This window comes from Sapajus apella, unplaced genomic scaffold (assembly GCF_009761245.1).
Source record: "Sapajus apella isolate SASKATOON/1434 unplaced genomic scaffold, GSC_monkey_1.0 scaffold94, whole genome shotgun sequence".
In the NCBI taxonomy this organism is placed as follows: domain Eukaryota; kingdom Metazoa; phylum Chordata; class Mammalia; order Primates; family Cebidae; genus Sapajus; species Sapajus apella.
This window is the reverse complement of record NW_022437034.1, coordinates 4,732,821-4,749,819: the sequence shown is the minus strand read 5'-3', so window position 1 is coordinate 4,749,819 and position 16,999 is coordinate 4,732,821. Positions and strand designations below refer to the sequence as shown.

The 16,999-nt window shown below is 39.4% G+C and overlaps 1 protein-coding gene across 8 annotated transcripts in view; it reads left to right on the top strand.

The window, feature by feature from the left end:
* The window catches only part of PPP3CB (protein phosphatase 3 catalytic subunit beta), a 57,971-nt gene that overhangs the window by 2,881 nt on the left and 38,091 nt on the right, over positions 1 to 16,999 (top strand). For all 8 annotated transcript variants that reach the window (XM_032256392.1, XM_032256395.1, XM_032256391.1 and 5 more), the window contains exons 2-3: positions 13,355 to 13,555; positions 14,248 to 14,372. In XM_032256392.1, coding sequence (XP_032112283.1) covers positions 13,355 to 13,555; positions 14,248 to 14,372 — 326 coding nt within the window. The remainder of the gene's footprint in view (positions 1 to 13,354; positions 13,556 to 14,247; positions 14,373 to 16,999) is intronic.

Below are 16,999 nucleotides of genomic sequence, written 5' to 3'. Positions count from 1 at the left end.
TTTTTTTTTTTTTTTGAGATGGAGTTTCGCTCTTGTTGCCCAAGCTGCAGTGCAGTAGCATGACCTGGGCTCATTGCAACCTCCGTCTTCTGGGTTCAAGCAAGTCTACTGCCTCAGCCTCCCGAGTAGCTGCAATTACAGGCATGCGCCACCACACCAGCGGATTGTTTGTATTTTTAGTAGAAATGGGGTATCACCATGTTAGCCAGGCTGGTCTTGAACTCCTGACCTCAGGTGGTCAGCCTGCCTCGGCCTCCCAAAGTGCTGGGATTACAGGCGTGAGCCACTGTTCCTGGCCTGTCTCCCTGGAACTTGTTATGTGGAAATTTTTTTTTAAATTGTACTTTAAGTTCTGGGGTACATGTGTAGAACATGCAGGTTTGTTACATAGGTATACACGTGCCATGGTGGTTGGCTGCATCCATCACCCCGTCATCTACATTTGGTATTTCTCCTAATGCTATCCCTCTCCTAGTCTCGTACCCCTCAAGTGTCTAAATTTTATGCTCTGTGCTTCTAGTCATAAGTCCTACATTTTATGGTCATGTAGATTTTCAAGTGTGTATAGGTCTTTCCATGTTTAAAATCAGATACCTGAAATTCACTTTTTGTGAAGTTTGAGAGCTCACAATACTATAGGTGATTCATGTTAAATGTGATGAGCTTTTCACTAAAATTATTGGTGGTAGGTAATTCCATGTAATTGATAATGGGTGGTTAGGTTTTTTGGTTGATTAAATTCAGTTCTGAGCCTGCTCCAGCTGCTGGCTCAGGTAAAATTCTTCCTCTGTTTGAAAGTTGATGTGGCCTGGCGTGGTGGTTCACGCCTGTAATCCCAGCACTTTGGGAGGCCGAGGTGGGTGGATCACAATTTCAGGAGTTCAAGACCACCCTGACCAACATGATGACACCTTATCTCTACTAAAAATGCAAAAATTAGCCAGACATGGTGGCACATGCCTGTAATCCTAGCTACTCAGGAGGCTGAGGCAGGAGAATCACTTGAACCTGGGAGGCGGAGGTTGCAGTGAGCCGAGATCACACCACTGCACACCAGCCTGGGTGACAGAGCAAGATTCCATCTCAAAAAAAAAAGAAAAAGTTGATGTAACTCAACTGATTAAGTGAGATGGTATATACCCTTTTATTTATATTCTGTTAAGCATTCTTTAGCTATGTTGGAAATAAACAAAAGGAAACAAATTAGGAAAAACATTTAATCATATCTGCTTGTCTGTCTTTCTACCACATCAGCATAGGTATACGTAATTAAAGCACAAAACCCTGAATTTATATATATTGCTTTTCCTCTTCCCCACAAAGTTTACTTGACCAGATACCTCCTTTTTTTCCCAGATACTTAAAAAAATGTACTTTTTGCTTTGTATACCAGGTTCTGGATTTGTAAAGCTGGATTGTCTCTTGAGATTATCAAGCCTGTTAGTATTAATAGAAAAATTCACCTTTTTACTTAGAGAGCATTGTCAATATTGAGTATATGTTCATTTTAGCACCTACAGTGTGACTCATTTTCTTAACATTGTTTTATTTCCTGTGTTATATTAGCCTCAAATTATCAGACTTTCAGATTGAACCAAAATGCTGAAGTTTATGTGTTTTACTTTTTTTCTTTTTAAACTAAAGTATTTCTGATTGGCAACCTTAGGATTCATTTAGATTCTGTTGCCAGTTGCCCTGCTAATAAATCTGAAGTCATTTGGCAAAAGTATTTTCCAGTACCTTTTTTTAAGGAGGATTACTTATTTATTTTTGAGTCAAAGTTTCACCCTTCTTGCCCAGGCTCTAGTGCAATGGTGCGATCTTGACTCACCGCAACTTCTGCCTCCCAGGTTCAAGTGATTCTCCTGCCTCAGCCTCCCTAATAGCTGGGATTACAGGCATATACCACCATGCCCAGCTAATTTTCTATTTTTAGTAGAGACAGGATTTCTCCATTTTGGTCAGGCTGGTCTCAAACTCCTGACCTCAGGTGATCCACCTGCCTCAGCCTCCCAAATTGCTGGGATTACAGGCATGAGCCACCACACCTGGTCAGATTACTTATTTTCATTACAGATTTTCAGATAACCAACGTAGCTTTGGTGTGACATAGCTACTTCAGTGATTCTTGCTAGATGTATTTCATTATATTTTAAAGCAGCTTGAATGTTAATTTTTGTTTACAAAGTCTACTTTGTGGACTTATCTATGTAAAAAGATAACTCCTGGAAATCATTTTTCTTTTACTTTCCACTTCCATTACTGTTAACCATACCAAAATAAATCTTCAGGCCAGGTGCAGTGGTTCATGCTTGTAATCCCAGCACTTTGGGAGGCCAAAGTGGGAGAATCACTTGAGGTCAGGAATTAGAGACCAGCCTGGCCAACATGGTGAAACCCCATCTCTACTAAAAATATAAAAATTAGCTGGGCGTGGTGCCATGTGCCTGTAATCTCAGCTACTCAGGAGGCTGAAGCAGGAGAATCACTTGAACCTGGGAAGTGGAGGCTGCAGTGAGCTGAAATTGTGCCACTGCACTCCAGCCTGGGTGACAGAGCAGCATTCCATCTCAAAAAAGTAAAAATCAAATAAATCTTCAGTACCATGTGTCCTAGTGAAAGCAAAGGAACAGAGAGAGAGAAAAAAAGAGCGAGTATGTGACGGGATGGGGGAAGAGGGAGAGGGAGAGGGAACACTATGGTAACAAGTTATGTTTAAAGGAAAATGCCAGGTTGGAAATACAGTCGCTCAGTACTGAGGCAAAAGCTTCAGGTTCGAGAGTTATTGAATGAATTGGCAAGAGTTGTAAGGAAAAGTTTGGCAAAAAGAACCTTGATGTATTAAACAAAGTGTGCCAATCATATGACTTCATTTCACCATAAAAATTTTTTATACACAGATGAAATAAGCAGAAACTAATTGGGCATCTGTATATGGCATGTAAAATTTATTTTTGAACATCACTGTCATCAAATAGCAAATATTTATTTATTTGTTTATTGAGACAAAGTCTCGCTCTGTCACCCAGGCTGGAGTGCAGTGGCATGATCTCAGCTCACTGCAACCTACGCCTCCCAGGTTCAAGCAATTCTCCTGTCTCAGCCTCCCAAGTAGCTGGGACTACAGGCGCCCACCACCACGCCCAGCTAATTTTTGTGTTTTTAGTAGAGACGGGGTTTTACCATGTTGGTCAGGCTGGTCTCGAACTCCTGACCTCAGGTGAACCACCCACCTCAGCCTCCCAGAGTGCTGAGATTACAGGCATGAGCCACTGCACCCGACCAGCAAATATTTATTAAATGCCTGTTATATCACAAAATTATAGGAAAGCAACAAAAGTGTAAAATATAAAATACAGTCGGTTCATGAATAAGTAAATATTCTTGAAAAGTTAACACTATATATCATAAGGACAGATGTAATTAATAATTGCCAAGGTAAGTTGGCAAGAGCCAGCAAGTTGTCTAAGTTCAGAGGAGGTAGTGATGACTCTGGACTGGAATGGTCTAGGAAGGACTTGTATAGAAGAAAATGGGCCTTGAAGGATTATTAGGATTAAAGTAGAGGATTGAGACCATTTATTTGTGCAACAGTTATTGAGCTTTGTACTAGGCATTGTGCTAGGCACTGATGATACAGAAGTGAACAGGATATTAAGTAAGATAGTTTCTCTTGGAGTGCCGGCATTCTAGTGGAGGAGACACTAGAATAAATAAATAATATATTGAATTAGGTACAAAGTGCTACTGGAGCTATAAAGAAGGGATTGGCTATCTTTGAGGAAAAGCATTACTGAGAGGATAATGTTTCTAGGTAGTCCTTAAAGGATGAATAGAATTTCTACAGACAGAAAATGGGGCTAGAGTAGGGAAAACAGAAGCAGAAAGGCATGGAGTTTGAAAAAAAGCATGAAATATATGGCAAAAGTATGTGAAGTGCTTGGCAAGGAGTGCCAGGAATGAAGTTAGAAAGGATCTTTTGTGCTATAAGTTGAGGAGCTAAAACTTAAGCTATTAAGCAGTATAGCAGTATATAGTACCTGGATGATTAAAAACACAAGCTCTGGAGTCAGACTGCGAGGGTTTGAATCCTAGCTTTACCAGTTAAACTTCTCATGCCGGGCTCGGTGGCTCAAGCCTGTAATCTCAGCACTTTGGGAGGCCGAGGAGGTTGGATCACCTGAGATCGGGAGTTCGAGACAGGCATGACCAACATGGAGAAACCCCATGTCCACTAAAAATTCAGAATTAGCGGCTGTGGTGGTACATGCCTGTAATCCCAGCTCCTCAGGAGGCTGAGGCAGGAGAATGACTTGAACCCAGGAGGCAGAGGTTGCAGTGAGTCGAGATTGCACTATTGCACTCTAGCCTGGGCAGCAAGAGTGAAACTCCATCTCAAAAAGGAAAAAATAAATAAACCTTCTCACCATGGACAAGAGGAGAACGTAACATCCCCAAGACTTAATTTTCTTATCTGTAAAAGGAGCTAATGAAATCTTTTTTTTTTTTTTTTTAGGATGGAATCTCGCTCTGTAGCCCAGGCTGGAATAATGCAGTGGCAAGATCTCGGCTCACTGCAACCTCTGCCTCCTGGGTCCCCATTCAAGCAGTTCTCCTACCTCAGCCTCCCAAGCAGCTAGGATTAAAGGCACAAGCCGTCATGCCTAGCTAATTTTTGTATTTTTTAGTAGAGGCAGGGTTTCACCATGTTGGCCAGTATGGTCTTGAATTCCAGACCTCATGATCTGCCCACCTTGGCCTCCCAAAGTGCTGGGATTACAGATAAAATCTTTTTACAGGGTTTTGAAGAATTAATAGAGACTGTGCATATAAAGTAGGTACCACAGTGCCTGGCCTACTTTGTGGAAAATACTCAACTGATGGTAGCCATCACCATTACTGTTATTAGAGGTTTTAAAGTAGAATAGTGACCCAGTATCTTGGTTTTTGATAGCTAACTCTGGTCATATTGTGTACAACAAATTATTGGAGGGGGAGAAGCTTAAAGCAGGTTGTCTAGTTAGAAGATTAATGGAGTAGTCCAAGTGAGGGATGACCAAGGCATGAGAAACTAGAAAGACACAAATTCCTACTAATATTAGAAGGTAGGTATATTGAGTGAGTGACTCCTATGAGAGTGAAATAGGTGAGCAACAGTTTTTTTAAGGAAACAATAGAATAATTTTGCTTTAGGGATAGATTAAATTGGGCAATTGTAGTTAGATGCGAAGATTGGAATGATACATAAAAGACTGAGAATGGTTAAATTGAGAAGAACCTTGAAAATAAGATTCAAGGTTTTCTTTTTCTTTATTCATTAAGAAACTACAAGTTTTTGAGTAGCTTAATTTAGCTACTTTGTTTAGTCAAAGAGGAAGAAGAGTTAGATTTTTCTAGTAAACAATAAGGACTTGAACTAGTATTGCAACAGTGGAGATTTAGGAAAATAGAATTTGAAGAATCAATAGGACTTACAGTTCAGAGAGAGAACAATGACACCAAAATTTTGAGTGGTAGAGAATGGTGATACCTTAACAGGTAAGGAGTAAGCCAGGAAGGGGAGCCAATTTTGAGGGAAAGGTATATTTAAAGAACCAGCACAAATTAAAAGAGACCCAAGGGATACCTTGAAATTTTGAAGACAGTGCTATTGGATTTGTTGAATCTTTCCCTAAAGCGTGTGCCTAATCCATACTTTACACCTGGCAAGCAAATGGTTATATCATTCTTCATGATGAAGCTTTTTTTCTTTTTTTAAACCTCAGGACAGGATCTTGCTGTGTCACCCAGGCTGGAGTGCAGTGGCATGATCAAAGCTCACTGCAGGCTCAAACTCCTGGGCTCAAGCGATCCACCATCTCAGTCTCCTAAGTAGCTGGGGCTACAGGCACACACCACCATGCCTGGCTAATTTTGTTTAGTTTTTATGGAGATGGAATTCTCACTATGTTGGCCAGATTGGTCTCAAACTCCTGGGCTCCAGTGATTGTCCTGCCTTGGCCTGCCAAAGTGCTAGGGTTACAGGTGTTAGCCACCACACCCAGCCATGATCAGCCTTTTGATGTCTCCTTTTGTCAAAATTGTCACTGTGTTGGTATAAAGATAGATGATATAGGAGCAGCATTCTGAAGACTCCTATTTCAACTATGATTCTGCTTTTTACTAGTCAAACCCCTTGAGAAGCAACTTAATGTCTCTGAACCTGTTATCTCTCATTTGTGAAATAGAGATAAAACTTGACTGATCCTGTACTCCCAGCACTTTGGGACGCTGAGGTGAGCAGATCACCTGAGGTCAGGTGTTTGAGGCCAGCCTGGCCAACGTGGTGAAACCCTGTCTCTACTAAAAATGCAAGAATTAGCCAGGCGTTGGCCAGGCGCAGTGGCTCATGCCTATAATCCCAGCACTTTGGGAGGCTGAGGCGAGCAGATCACCTGAGGTCAGGAGATCAAGACCACCCTGGTGAAACCTCATATGGTGAAACATGGTGAACCTCATAATCTACTAAAATACAAAAAATTAGCCGGGCATGGTGGTGTGTGCCTATAGTCCCAGCTTCCTGGGAGGCTGAGGCAGAGGAATCGCTTGAACCTGGGAGGCAGAGTTTGCAGTGAGTGGACATCATACCACTACACTCAGCCTGGCCACAGAGCAAGACTCTGTCTCAAAAAAAAAAAAAAAAAAAAATTACCCGAGGGTGGTGGCAGGCACCTGTAATCCCAGCTACTCGGAGGCTGAGGCAGGGAGAATCACTCGAACCTGGGAGGCAGAGATTGGAGTGCACTGCAATTGCACTCCATCCTGGGTTACAGAGCAAGACTCTGTCTCAAAAAAAAAAACAAACAAACAAAAAAAAACCTTGCCTGACCAAACTCACAGGATGTCCGTGGGATCATGCATGTGAAAGTACTTGATAAACTGTCAATAAGTGAATAAAACACTGTAAATATATTGTCATTGCTACTTAAATTAGTGTCATTATTCAAGTATTTTGGGAAGTATACTCAAGTCTGTAAACATCTATTAATACCTGTGTTCTGTTTGGTTTTTTTTTTTGGTTTTTGTTTTTTTTTTGAGATGGAGTCTCACTGTGTTGCCCCAGCTAGAGTGCAGTGGTGAGATTTTAGCTAAGTGCAACCTCTGCCTCCCAGGTTTGAGCCATTCTCCTGCTTCAGCATCCCAAGTAGCTGAGATTACAGGCATCTGCTGCCATGCCCGGCTAAGTTTTGTATTTTTAGTAGAGATGGTATTTCACCATGTTGGCCAGGCTGGTCTTGAACTCCTGACCTCAAGTGATATGCCCACCTTGACCCCCCAAAATGCTGGGATTACAAGCATGAGTTACCACACCTGGCCAGTTCTTAAGTGTTAGATAGGTTATCACATAGACATTGACAATGGTGGAACTTAGAGTGGATAATACTTGTGGGCCAGAAACTTGAGCTTACCATGACTAGTTTAATAGATAGCAGGGACAAGGATAAACTCTCTAGAAGGCATGAATCTCAAAAGAAGAGACATTTTTTTTTTCCTTAGTAGTGTGATGTTGGAAGTGCTAATGGGGAGCTAAGAGAATGCTGAAGCCTTCTCTGATGGGCTTAGTGGAATGTGGAAAAATGAGCACCATCCACTTTGAAAAAAGAATCTGAGAAGTGATGTCCTTCAGGAGACCCAAGATTTGATTAGAGAGATGAAGACAGTATTCTGTGTAGAGCTAAAGAACAGAGAGAGGCTACTCTGGACAACTCTGGACAACTCTGCCTATGGGATAGCCCTGCTATGTCTGTGGAACAGCCAAAAAAAAAAAAAAAAAACAGACTGTATGTGTGTGTGTAGGGGCTTTAGGAGAGATTAAAACAAAATCTTACAATAGGATTCTGAAGTCCTCAATGAAAAGGATGGAGGGAGAACAATGAGAAGGAAATGGTATAAGGGAAAGATATATGGGTAAAAATTTAGAAGTATAGATGTAGAGACTGTATTTTGGACAGTTGCCAAGGATGGCAATGATGGGAAGCATGAATTTTAGAAATGGTTGGCATCCCTCTGCCTTAGATGACCTTAGGCATCTGAATGATACTTTGGAGTCAAGTTATTCACTTGGCACAGGCTGCACTTCAGTTGAAGTTAGAGGCCTCATAGGGCTAAGAGGGCAGTCCTTGCTTAGAATTGGAGAACAGGATCAGTTAATTATCAGGTTTCCTTGCCCAGTGGTAGAAACAGTAAGAAGATCTCTGTACCACCACCCCCTCTTTACCAATTCCTGATCAGCCTGTGTCCTTGGTTTATATTTCCAACTTCCTAAATTAAAATGTTTTTACTCTTTGTTTTTTAGCCACCATACAAGAAATGTGAGTGAAAATACCTTGTGAATGTTAGTGGTTACTATGTAGATATGCCCTTCATGCCAAAATTTGAATGAAAGGAAGATTTTCAATAGAAGAGTTTGATCAAAGTGAATGTTACCAAATCAGGTTTTCCAGTATTGATAACTTGGTGACTTGAGGTGATTTTGTAGCTCTTTTGTTTAGGTTTTGTTTTGTTTTTGAGTTTGCTCTTGTCACCCAGGCTGGAGTGCAGTGGTGTGATCTCGGCTCACTCAACCTCTGCCTCCGAGATTCAAGCGATTCTCCTGCCTCAGCCTCCCTAGTAGCTGGGGTTGCAGACTCTTGCCACCATGCCCAGTTAATTTTTGTATTTTTAGTAGAGACAGAGTTTCACGATGTTGGCCAGCCTGGTCTCGAATTCCTGAGCTCAGGTGATCCGCCCTCCTCAGCCTCCCAAAGTGCTGGGATTATAGGTGTGAGCCACCACGCCCAGCCAATTTTGTAGCTCTTTAGGTTGTTCCAACAAATCATCTGTTATTAGCCATTTCAGTTGTTGACTGTTTATATTGCATTTATATACATTTATGTTCTGGTTTTTTTCCTATCACAAATATAGAAAAATAAGGAAACATAGTCTGAAAATTAGGAGAAAAAAGCACATATGGAGGAGAAAAAAAAAAAAAAACCCTGGCAAAGCAGAAATAATTGGCTGACGATGAATTAGAAAGAAAAAAGAAAAAAAATTTAAAAACCTGAAAACTGTATGGAAATGCTTTAAAATGCTTTAAGAGTTGCAAAACAAAATAGTAGTTGAGAATTAATTTTTTTTTTTTTTTTTTGAGATAGTGTCTCAGTCTGTCACCCAGGCTGGAGTGCAGTGGTGCGATCTCGGCTCCTTGCAGCCTCCACCCCAACAGGCTAAAGTGATTTGTCACATGTCTCAGCCTCCCAAGTAGCTGGGACTACAGGTGTGCACCACCACACCCAGCTAGTTTTTTGTATTTAGTAGAGATGGGGTTTCACCATGTTGGCTGGGATGATCTCTATTTCTTGACCTTGTGATCTCCCTGTCTCAGCCTCCCAAAGTGCTGGGATTACAGGCATGAGCCACTGCGCCCAGTCAGAATGCAGCATCTTAAATAGAATCTCTTTTCCCAAGTAGAGTGCTAAAAAAAATTTTTCTGACCTGATGAAAAACCTGTGATTCTATCTTGATCTCCGAAATTTCTATTAGTAAGAAATAGTTAATCATCTTAGTTTTATAATGTCCCAAAAGTAACACTTGATTTATTTAGTTATCAATTCATTAAATATTTTTTAAACAATTACTGTACCATGAAGGCAGATTTGGTTATAGCATCTTTAATGGTTTAATCTTTGGTTGGTAAAAAACATACTTTTAATACTTTGTTTAACTTTGGTTGGTAAAAAACATACTTTAATAAGGCTTTTAATTTTTTAGAATCTTGACATGCTGTATGTGGGAGTAAAATATATTTTAATGCCGTATTCTAGATGAGTAAAAAGTAATGGTAATTGATGTTTCTTGTGAAGGGAAAAAAACAAGGTTTAGTTTTATTTCACTAGGTATCAACGAAAAAGAAAAAAAAAAAAAGAGGGATTGGCCAGGTGTGGTGGCTCACGCCTGTAATCCCAGCACTTTGGGAGGCTGAGGTGGGTGGATCACGAGGTCAGGAGTTTGAGACCAGCCTGGCTAACATGGTGAAACCCCATTTCTACTAAAAATACATAAATTAGCTGGGCGTGGTGGTGGGCGCCTGTAGTCCCAGCTATTCAGGAAGCTGAGGCAGAAGAATCACTTGAACCCGGGAGTGAGAGGTTGCAGTGAGCCAAGATCAAGCTGCTGCACTCCAGCCTGAGTGACAAAGTGAGACTCAATCTCAAAAAAAAAAGGATTAGTGATTTCAGTCTTTTAGAAATCGTTGACTGGTTGACATCCCTCTGCCTTAGTTTTTATCTCACCTGTAAAGGATTGAGTTCTTCCTTAATGTTTCCTTCTGTTATAAGAATGTGGTTATATTCTTTCTTAGGTAATTGATATGAATCTAACCCAGTTTTGTTGTTGTTGTCGTCATTGTTTTTGTTTTTAGTTACTCTAAGTTGAGATGTAAAGGAGCAGTTGGTCCTGTACATTTCCAAGCCTCTCTGTAATAATTGGTAATCACAATGATGACCCTGAAGCATCAGGAAAATACTATATACTGTATGCTCAGATATAAAGATTTTTTTTTTTTTTTTTTTTTGAGACAGTCTCACTCTGGTGCCCAGGCTGTAGTGCAGTGATGCAATCTAGGCTCGCTGCAACCTCTGCCACCCTGGGTTTAAGTGATTCTACTGCCTCAGCCTCCCAAGTAGCTGGGACTACAGACTTGCACCACCATGCTCAGCTAATTTTTGTATTTTTAGTAGAGATGGGGTTTTACCATGTTGGCCAGGCTGGTCTTAAACTCCTTACCTCAAGTGATCCACCAGCCTTAGCCTCCTCCAGTGCTAGGATTACAGGCATGAGCTACTATGCCTGGCCCAATTTTCTATTTAAAAAAATCAGAAAAGAGGGAGCTGCCTTACATTTCAGTCTGTATTTATTAGACTTTTAATGTACATTTCTCTCTCATTTTCTTTTTTTTTTTTTGAGACGGAGCTTTGTTCTTGTTCCCCAGGCTGGAGTGCAATGGCATGACCTTGGCTCACTGCAACCTCTGCTTCTCAGGATCAAACAATTCTGCCTCAGCCTCCCCAGTAGCTGGGATTATTGGCATATGCCACCAAGCCAACTAATTTTGTATTTTTGGTAGAGACAGGATTTCTCCATGTTGGTCTGGCTGGTTTCGAGCCCTCAACCTCATGTGATCTGCCTGCCTGGGCTCCCAAAGTGCTAGGATTACAGGCATGAGCCACCGTGCTTGGCCTTCTCTCTCACTTTCTTTATTTTGAAGAACAAAGTACTATTCAGTCAGGAGCCTGAAACTGTTTCAGTTCAAGCTAATTTTGAATGCATAAACATTTACTTGTTGGATCAATAAAAAAGGAATTAAAAAATTTAATATATAGTAATTTTTCCTAGGAATATGACCTCAAAATTGTGCTTAGATGCCATTGAAATAGATGTTCATGTTTTCCATTTCATTCAACAAATATCACTTAAAAGCAGTACAGTTGGTGATTTCTTATAGAAATCATAAATATGTACTGCAACAGTGAGAAAACCAACTACTTAACTATGACAAAATGGGAACTTTTGGTTAAATTTGTAGGGATAGGCTGGTTTTGGTGGCTCATGCCTGTAATCCCAGCACTTTGGGAGGCCGAGGTGGCCAGGTCACCTGAGGTCATGAGTTCGACACCAGCCTGGCCAACATGGTGAAACAGAAATTAGCTGGGCATGGTGGTGGGCGCCTGCAATCCCAGCTGCTCGGAAGGCTGAGGCAGGAGAATTGCTTGAGGCCAGGAGGTGGAGGTTGCAGTGAGCCAAGGTGGTGCCACTGCATTCCAGCCTGGGCGACAGAGCAAGACTCTGTCTCAAAAAAAAAAAAATTGCTGGCATAAATTTGCAGTGATAATATTTTACACAAAATCAAAAGTGTTGCATCTCAAACAGTTTAGATGGAAGTGAAGATGATTTGACTTTGGGAGGCCGGGGCAGGCAGATCATGAGGTCAGGAGATCCAGACATCCTGGCTAACATGTTGAAACCCTGCATCTACTAAAAATAGCAAAAAGTTAGCCGGGCATGTTGGCACATGCCTGTCGTCCCAACTACTCAGGAGGCTGAGGCAGGAGAATCACTTGAACCCAGGAGGCGGAGGTTGCAGTGAGCCCAGATCGTGCCACTGCACTCCAGCCTGGGCGACAGAGTGGGACTCCGTCTCAAAAAAAAAAAAAAAAAAAAGAAGGTGCGCTAGATGACTCAAAAAGTGACTCCAACAATAAAGAATGCACTAGTTTTGAATATATGCATAAAATTTTGAATGAAAGTGTTTTGTGAAACATTAAGATAGGAGAAAAATCAGTATTTTGAAATTACGATATGTTTTAAGTCTACTAAATTAATTTACATTTCAGAAGTAAGCATCTAATGTTTGGTCTGTATCTCTAAAAGTATAAAGTCAAGTTAGTCAGAAAACATTGTTTTTATGTTCTTATTAGAAAGGAACATGGTAAATCACCTTATATTTGGGATTTCTTTCTATTTAGGCCTATTTGGTATTAAAGTGTTGTCTGTTTTTTTTTGAGACTTTGTCTCTCTATGTTGCCCAGTCGGATCTCCAGTTTTTGGCCTCAAATGATCTTCCTGTCCCAGCCTCCCAAGTGGTTGAGATTACAGACACACACCACTACTCCCAGCATTAAATTATATTTTTTATTCTTCATTTAAGGTAAAGAGCACATAATAGTATAATACAATATTTTGAGAGTTCTGCCTAAAAATGTTTTAGCTTAAAAAAGCTTTGGTTATCCTGAAATAACTTAATTTTGTGAGACAATTCATTTCTCCAATAATTCTCAACAAAGAACATGTTATTAAAAATACCTTTTTTAATTTTTTTTTTTTGAGACAGAGTCTTGCCGTTGTTGCCCAGGCTGTAGTGCAGTGGCGCAATCTCAGCTCACTGCAACCTCCACCTCCTAGGTTCAAGCCTCCCGAGTAGCTAGGATTACAGGCGCCTGACACCATGCCCAGCTAATTTTTTTGTATTTTTAATAGATAACAGAGTTTCACTATGTTGGCCAGGCTGGTCTCGTACTCCTGACCCGAGGCAATCCACCCACCTCGGCCTCCCAAAGTGCTAGGATTATGGGCGTGAGCCACCATGCCTGGCCATAAATAGCTTTAAACATAGTATAATATGCTTACTATTTAGAAAAATACTTCTACTCAATAAATGAAAGAAAACTCCCTGGTTTACAATTTTTACTCTTATCTATATCTGGTTATTAGTTTTTATGTTAATATATTAACATAAAATATATTGGTAACTTTTTTTATTAATTAAAAAAATTTGCAGCTGTCCCTTTTCCCCCAACACATCGCTTGACATCTGAAGAAGTGTTTGATTTGGATGGGATACCCAGGGTTGATGTTCTGAAGAACCACTTGGTAAAAGAAGGTCGAGTAGATGAAGAAATTGCACTTAGAATTATCAATGAGGGTGCTGCCATCCTTCGGAGAGAGAAAACCATGATAGAAGTAGAAGCTCCAATCACAGGTAAGCTTATTCATGTTTTGGGTATTATTTTCATTATGTCATTATTTAGTTGCCTGGATTTAAAACTTATTGTTTTCAATTATATTGTATACTAAATCAGTATTACATCAACATTGTCTTAAATTTCCAAATTATTTTTCATACTTAAAAAAGATTTCCTGTTTTCAGTGAATAGACATGATTCTAAATAATCTGAGTGTAGAAGTTAGTCTAATATGCTTTTATGAAGGTTTCATCAATTCTGTTAACCATACTTTAATTTGATTCAATACTTTGCTTTCATTTGTTAAGTTCAAATACCTTGATGTCACATCAGATGCTAAAAGTGACCATTTAGAGAGCAACAGAAAGTATTGAGTCAGAATGGAGATTTTAACTGCCACAATTGTAATTTTGTCATCTTGAAACTTAAAACACATCCTTGGAGCCCTAGAGAAGATCTTTATAAATGTAGGTGACAGTTTGTCATTGACCACAAATTTTGTTATTTCTGTTAACACTTTTTTCTAGATCTTGAGCACATGAATACCTGGTTACACATCATCCTAGTCATGAGTCTTATATTCTACTCTCTTCTCAGACATTTCTTGATAGCATTTATACTATGTCTTGTGTAAAAGAAATTTTGACTTAACTAAAATTTGTTATTTTAGAGAATTTTTTCCCCTTATCTAATAATCTTCTTGTTTCAGTGTGTGGTGACATCCATGGCCAATTTTTTGATCTGATGAAACTTTTTGAAGTAGGAGGATCACCTGCTAATACACGATACCTTTTTCTTGGCGATTATGTGGACAGAGGTTATTTTAGTATAGAGGTAATAATCATATTCTGTCATTTGATTTGCTGTTAAGTGTTAACATAGATACTTTCCCTTAATCCTAGTTTTTACAAGTGCCTGTATTGGCTTTTTAAAATACCTCTGCATATTCTGAAGGTTTTATGAAAAGTTACTATTTATTCCTGTTCGGTCTTTCAAACAATTCAATTAGATTTCTTTGTATAACTGTTTATATAATTATAATTGCCATTTTTTTCCCAGTGGAATTTATGAGCAGACTGAGGGGTCTTTATTGCCCTGTTAACTAGTGGCCTTAAAAAACTAGTGCTATTTATCTCTCTTGCCCCTCAAGGCAGAAACCATGTGAAAAAAGATTACTTGAATTTTCTCTGAATTAACTAAATGTACAATCAGTATATTGTGAGTTTTTTATTGCTTGAGCCGTAGTGCTTCTGTTTCTCCTTATATAGCTATTAAAACTCAATTGTGTTATGTGGAATCTTTTATGTATTTTTAAAGTATTAATTTGTTCTTAAAAACTTGAGGCATTAAAATGACCTTTTGATTGTCACTTAACAGGAGATGGTTCCTTTTCTCCTTTTCTCCTTTTTCTTTTTTCTTTTCTTTTTTTCTTTTTTTTTTTTTTTTTTTTGAAACAGGGCCTTACTCTGTGATCCATGCTGGAGTACCTTGGCACCATCATGGCTCAATGCAGCCTTGACCTCTTGTGCTCAAGGGATCCTTCTACCCCAGTCTCTCAATTAGCTGAGACCACAGGTGCACACCATCATGCTCAGACTAATTTTAAAATTTTTTTGTAATGATGGAGTCTCCTGTATTGCCCAGGCTGGTCTTGAACTCCTGGGCTCAAGTGATCCTCCTGCCTTAGCCTCCCAAGGATTACAGATGTGAGCCATGGTGCCCTGCCATCTTTTTAAATTATATAAATAAAATGTGGTAAATATAGAACAATATGTATTTTCCAATATGTACATTTTCTTTAATGAAAAGGGGATCATATTATAATAATGCCTGAAACTTGCTTTTTCATACATCCCTACACTGCAAATATCTTTCCAAGTCAGTACATAAAAACTTGTAACATCATTTTAATAGCTACATTGTTAAAAATAAATAAATAAATAAATAAATAAAATAAAAACTAAAAGAAAAAAAGAATAGCTACATTGTTTTCCATCTAATAAGCAAACCATAATTAATCAATTCCTTGTTGTTAGACACTGAAGATGTTCTCAGTTTTTCGCCTTTACAAATGATGCTTCAATGAGTCATATTATTCATACATCTTTGCATAGTTACTTGATTATTTTGGTAGGACAGATTCCTAGAGGTAGAATTATTGGGTCAAATCTCTACCAATAGATACCTATGTTGCACATTTAATATGTTCCAAGGATGTTCTAGGAACCGAACACAATCAATTAATCCTTACAGTAATATTAATGAGGTAAGTACTATTATTTTATTCATTTCATAGATGAGGAACCTGATGCTTAGATAGGTTAAGTAACTTGTCCAAGGTTGTGTTATTAGTAAACAGCACAGCCAGGCAGTGTGACTCCAAGCATGTGCCTTTTTTTTTTTTGGGACAGGATCTTGCCGTGTCGCTCAGGCTGGAGTGCAGTGGTGCAGTCTTATCTCTTTGCAACCTCTGCTTCCCTGGTTCAAGCTGTCTCTGCCTCAGCCTCCCAAGTAGCTGAGATTACAGGCTCCCACCACCATAAGCATGTGCTTTTAACCACCGTTCCTGGTAGATAGTGAAACCTTACCTGGTGAATTTGTGTTGGTTACTGATCCCCTTCTCTAGTGTTTCCAATATACCTTTTTTTCTGAGGTGTGCTAGGATTCTCAGAGTGGAAGGAAGTTCTAGATTCTGTCCGTCCTGCTTCCTTAGGAATTTTATTAGCTTGAGTTCTTCCTGCTGGTAGTTTGTTAGCCACCTCAACTTTTCCCAAATTATCTCAGAGCTTCAAGAAACTCAGAAAATGGCCCATTTTAACAAAAAATTTTCAGGCATTTGACAAAAACAATAAACAGTTTTATGAAGCTTATTTGGTAACAAAGTCTGTTAGTGTGCAAGTCCCTATATAAGATTGTTTTGTAGCTGACTCTTTTAATACATTTTGTTGTTATAAAAGGAAAATAACAAAGAATCAAAATAAGCAATGAGAACAGATTATATCACTGATTTTATTTTTTCCCTTTTGAATAAAATGAAGGTGTGAATAGTTACACGTTTAAATATACCTTAATTTATTAACAGTAAAGTTTGGTTGGGTGTGGTGGCTGACACCTGTAATCCCAGCACAGGTCAGCCAAGTCGAGGCAGATTGTTTAAACCTAGGAGTTTGAGAACAGCCAGGGAAACATGGTGAAACCCTGTCTCCACAGAAAAATACAAAAAATTAGCTGGGCCTGGTGGCATGTGCCTGTAGTCCCAGCTGCTCAAGAGGCTGAGGTGGGAGGATTGCTTGAGCCCAGAAGGTCGAGGCTGCAGTGAGCAGTAATTGTGCCATTGCACTCCAACCTGGCTGACAGTGAGACCTTGTCTCTAAAAACAAAAAATAAATGTTTGTTTTTTTCTTTTTGTATATGATTATATAAACCATGTTTATTTCCATATGAAATAGTCCTTTTTTTTT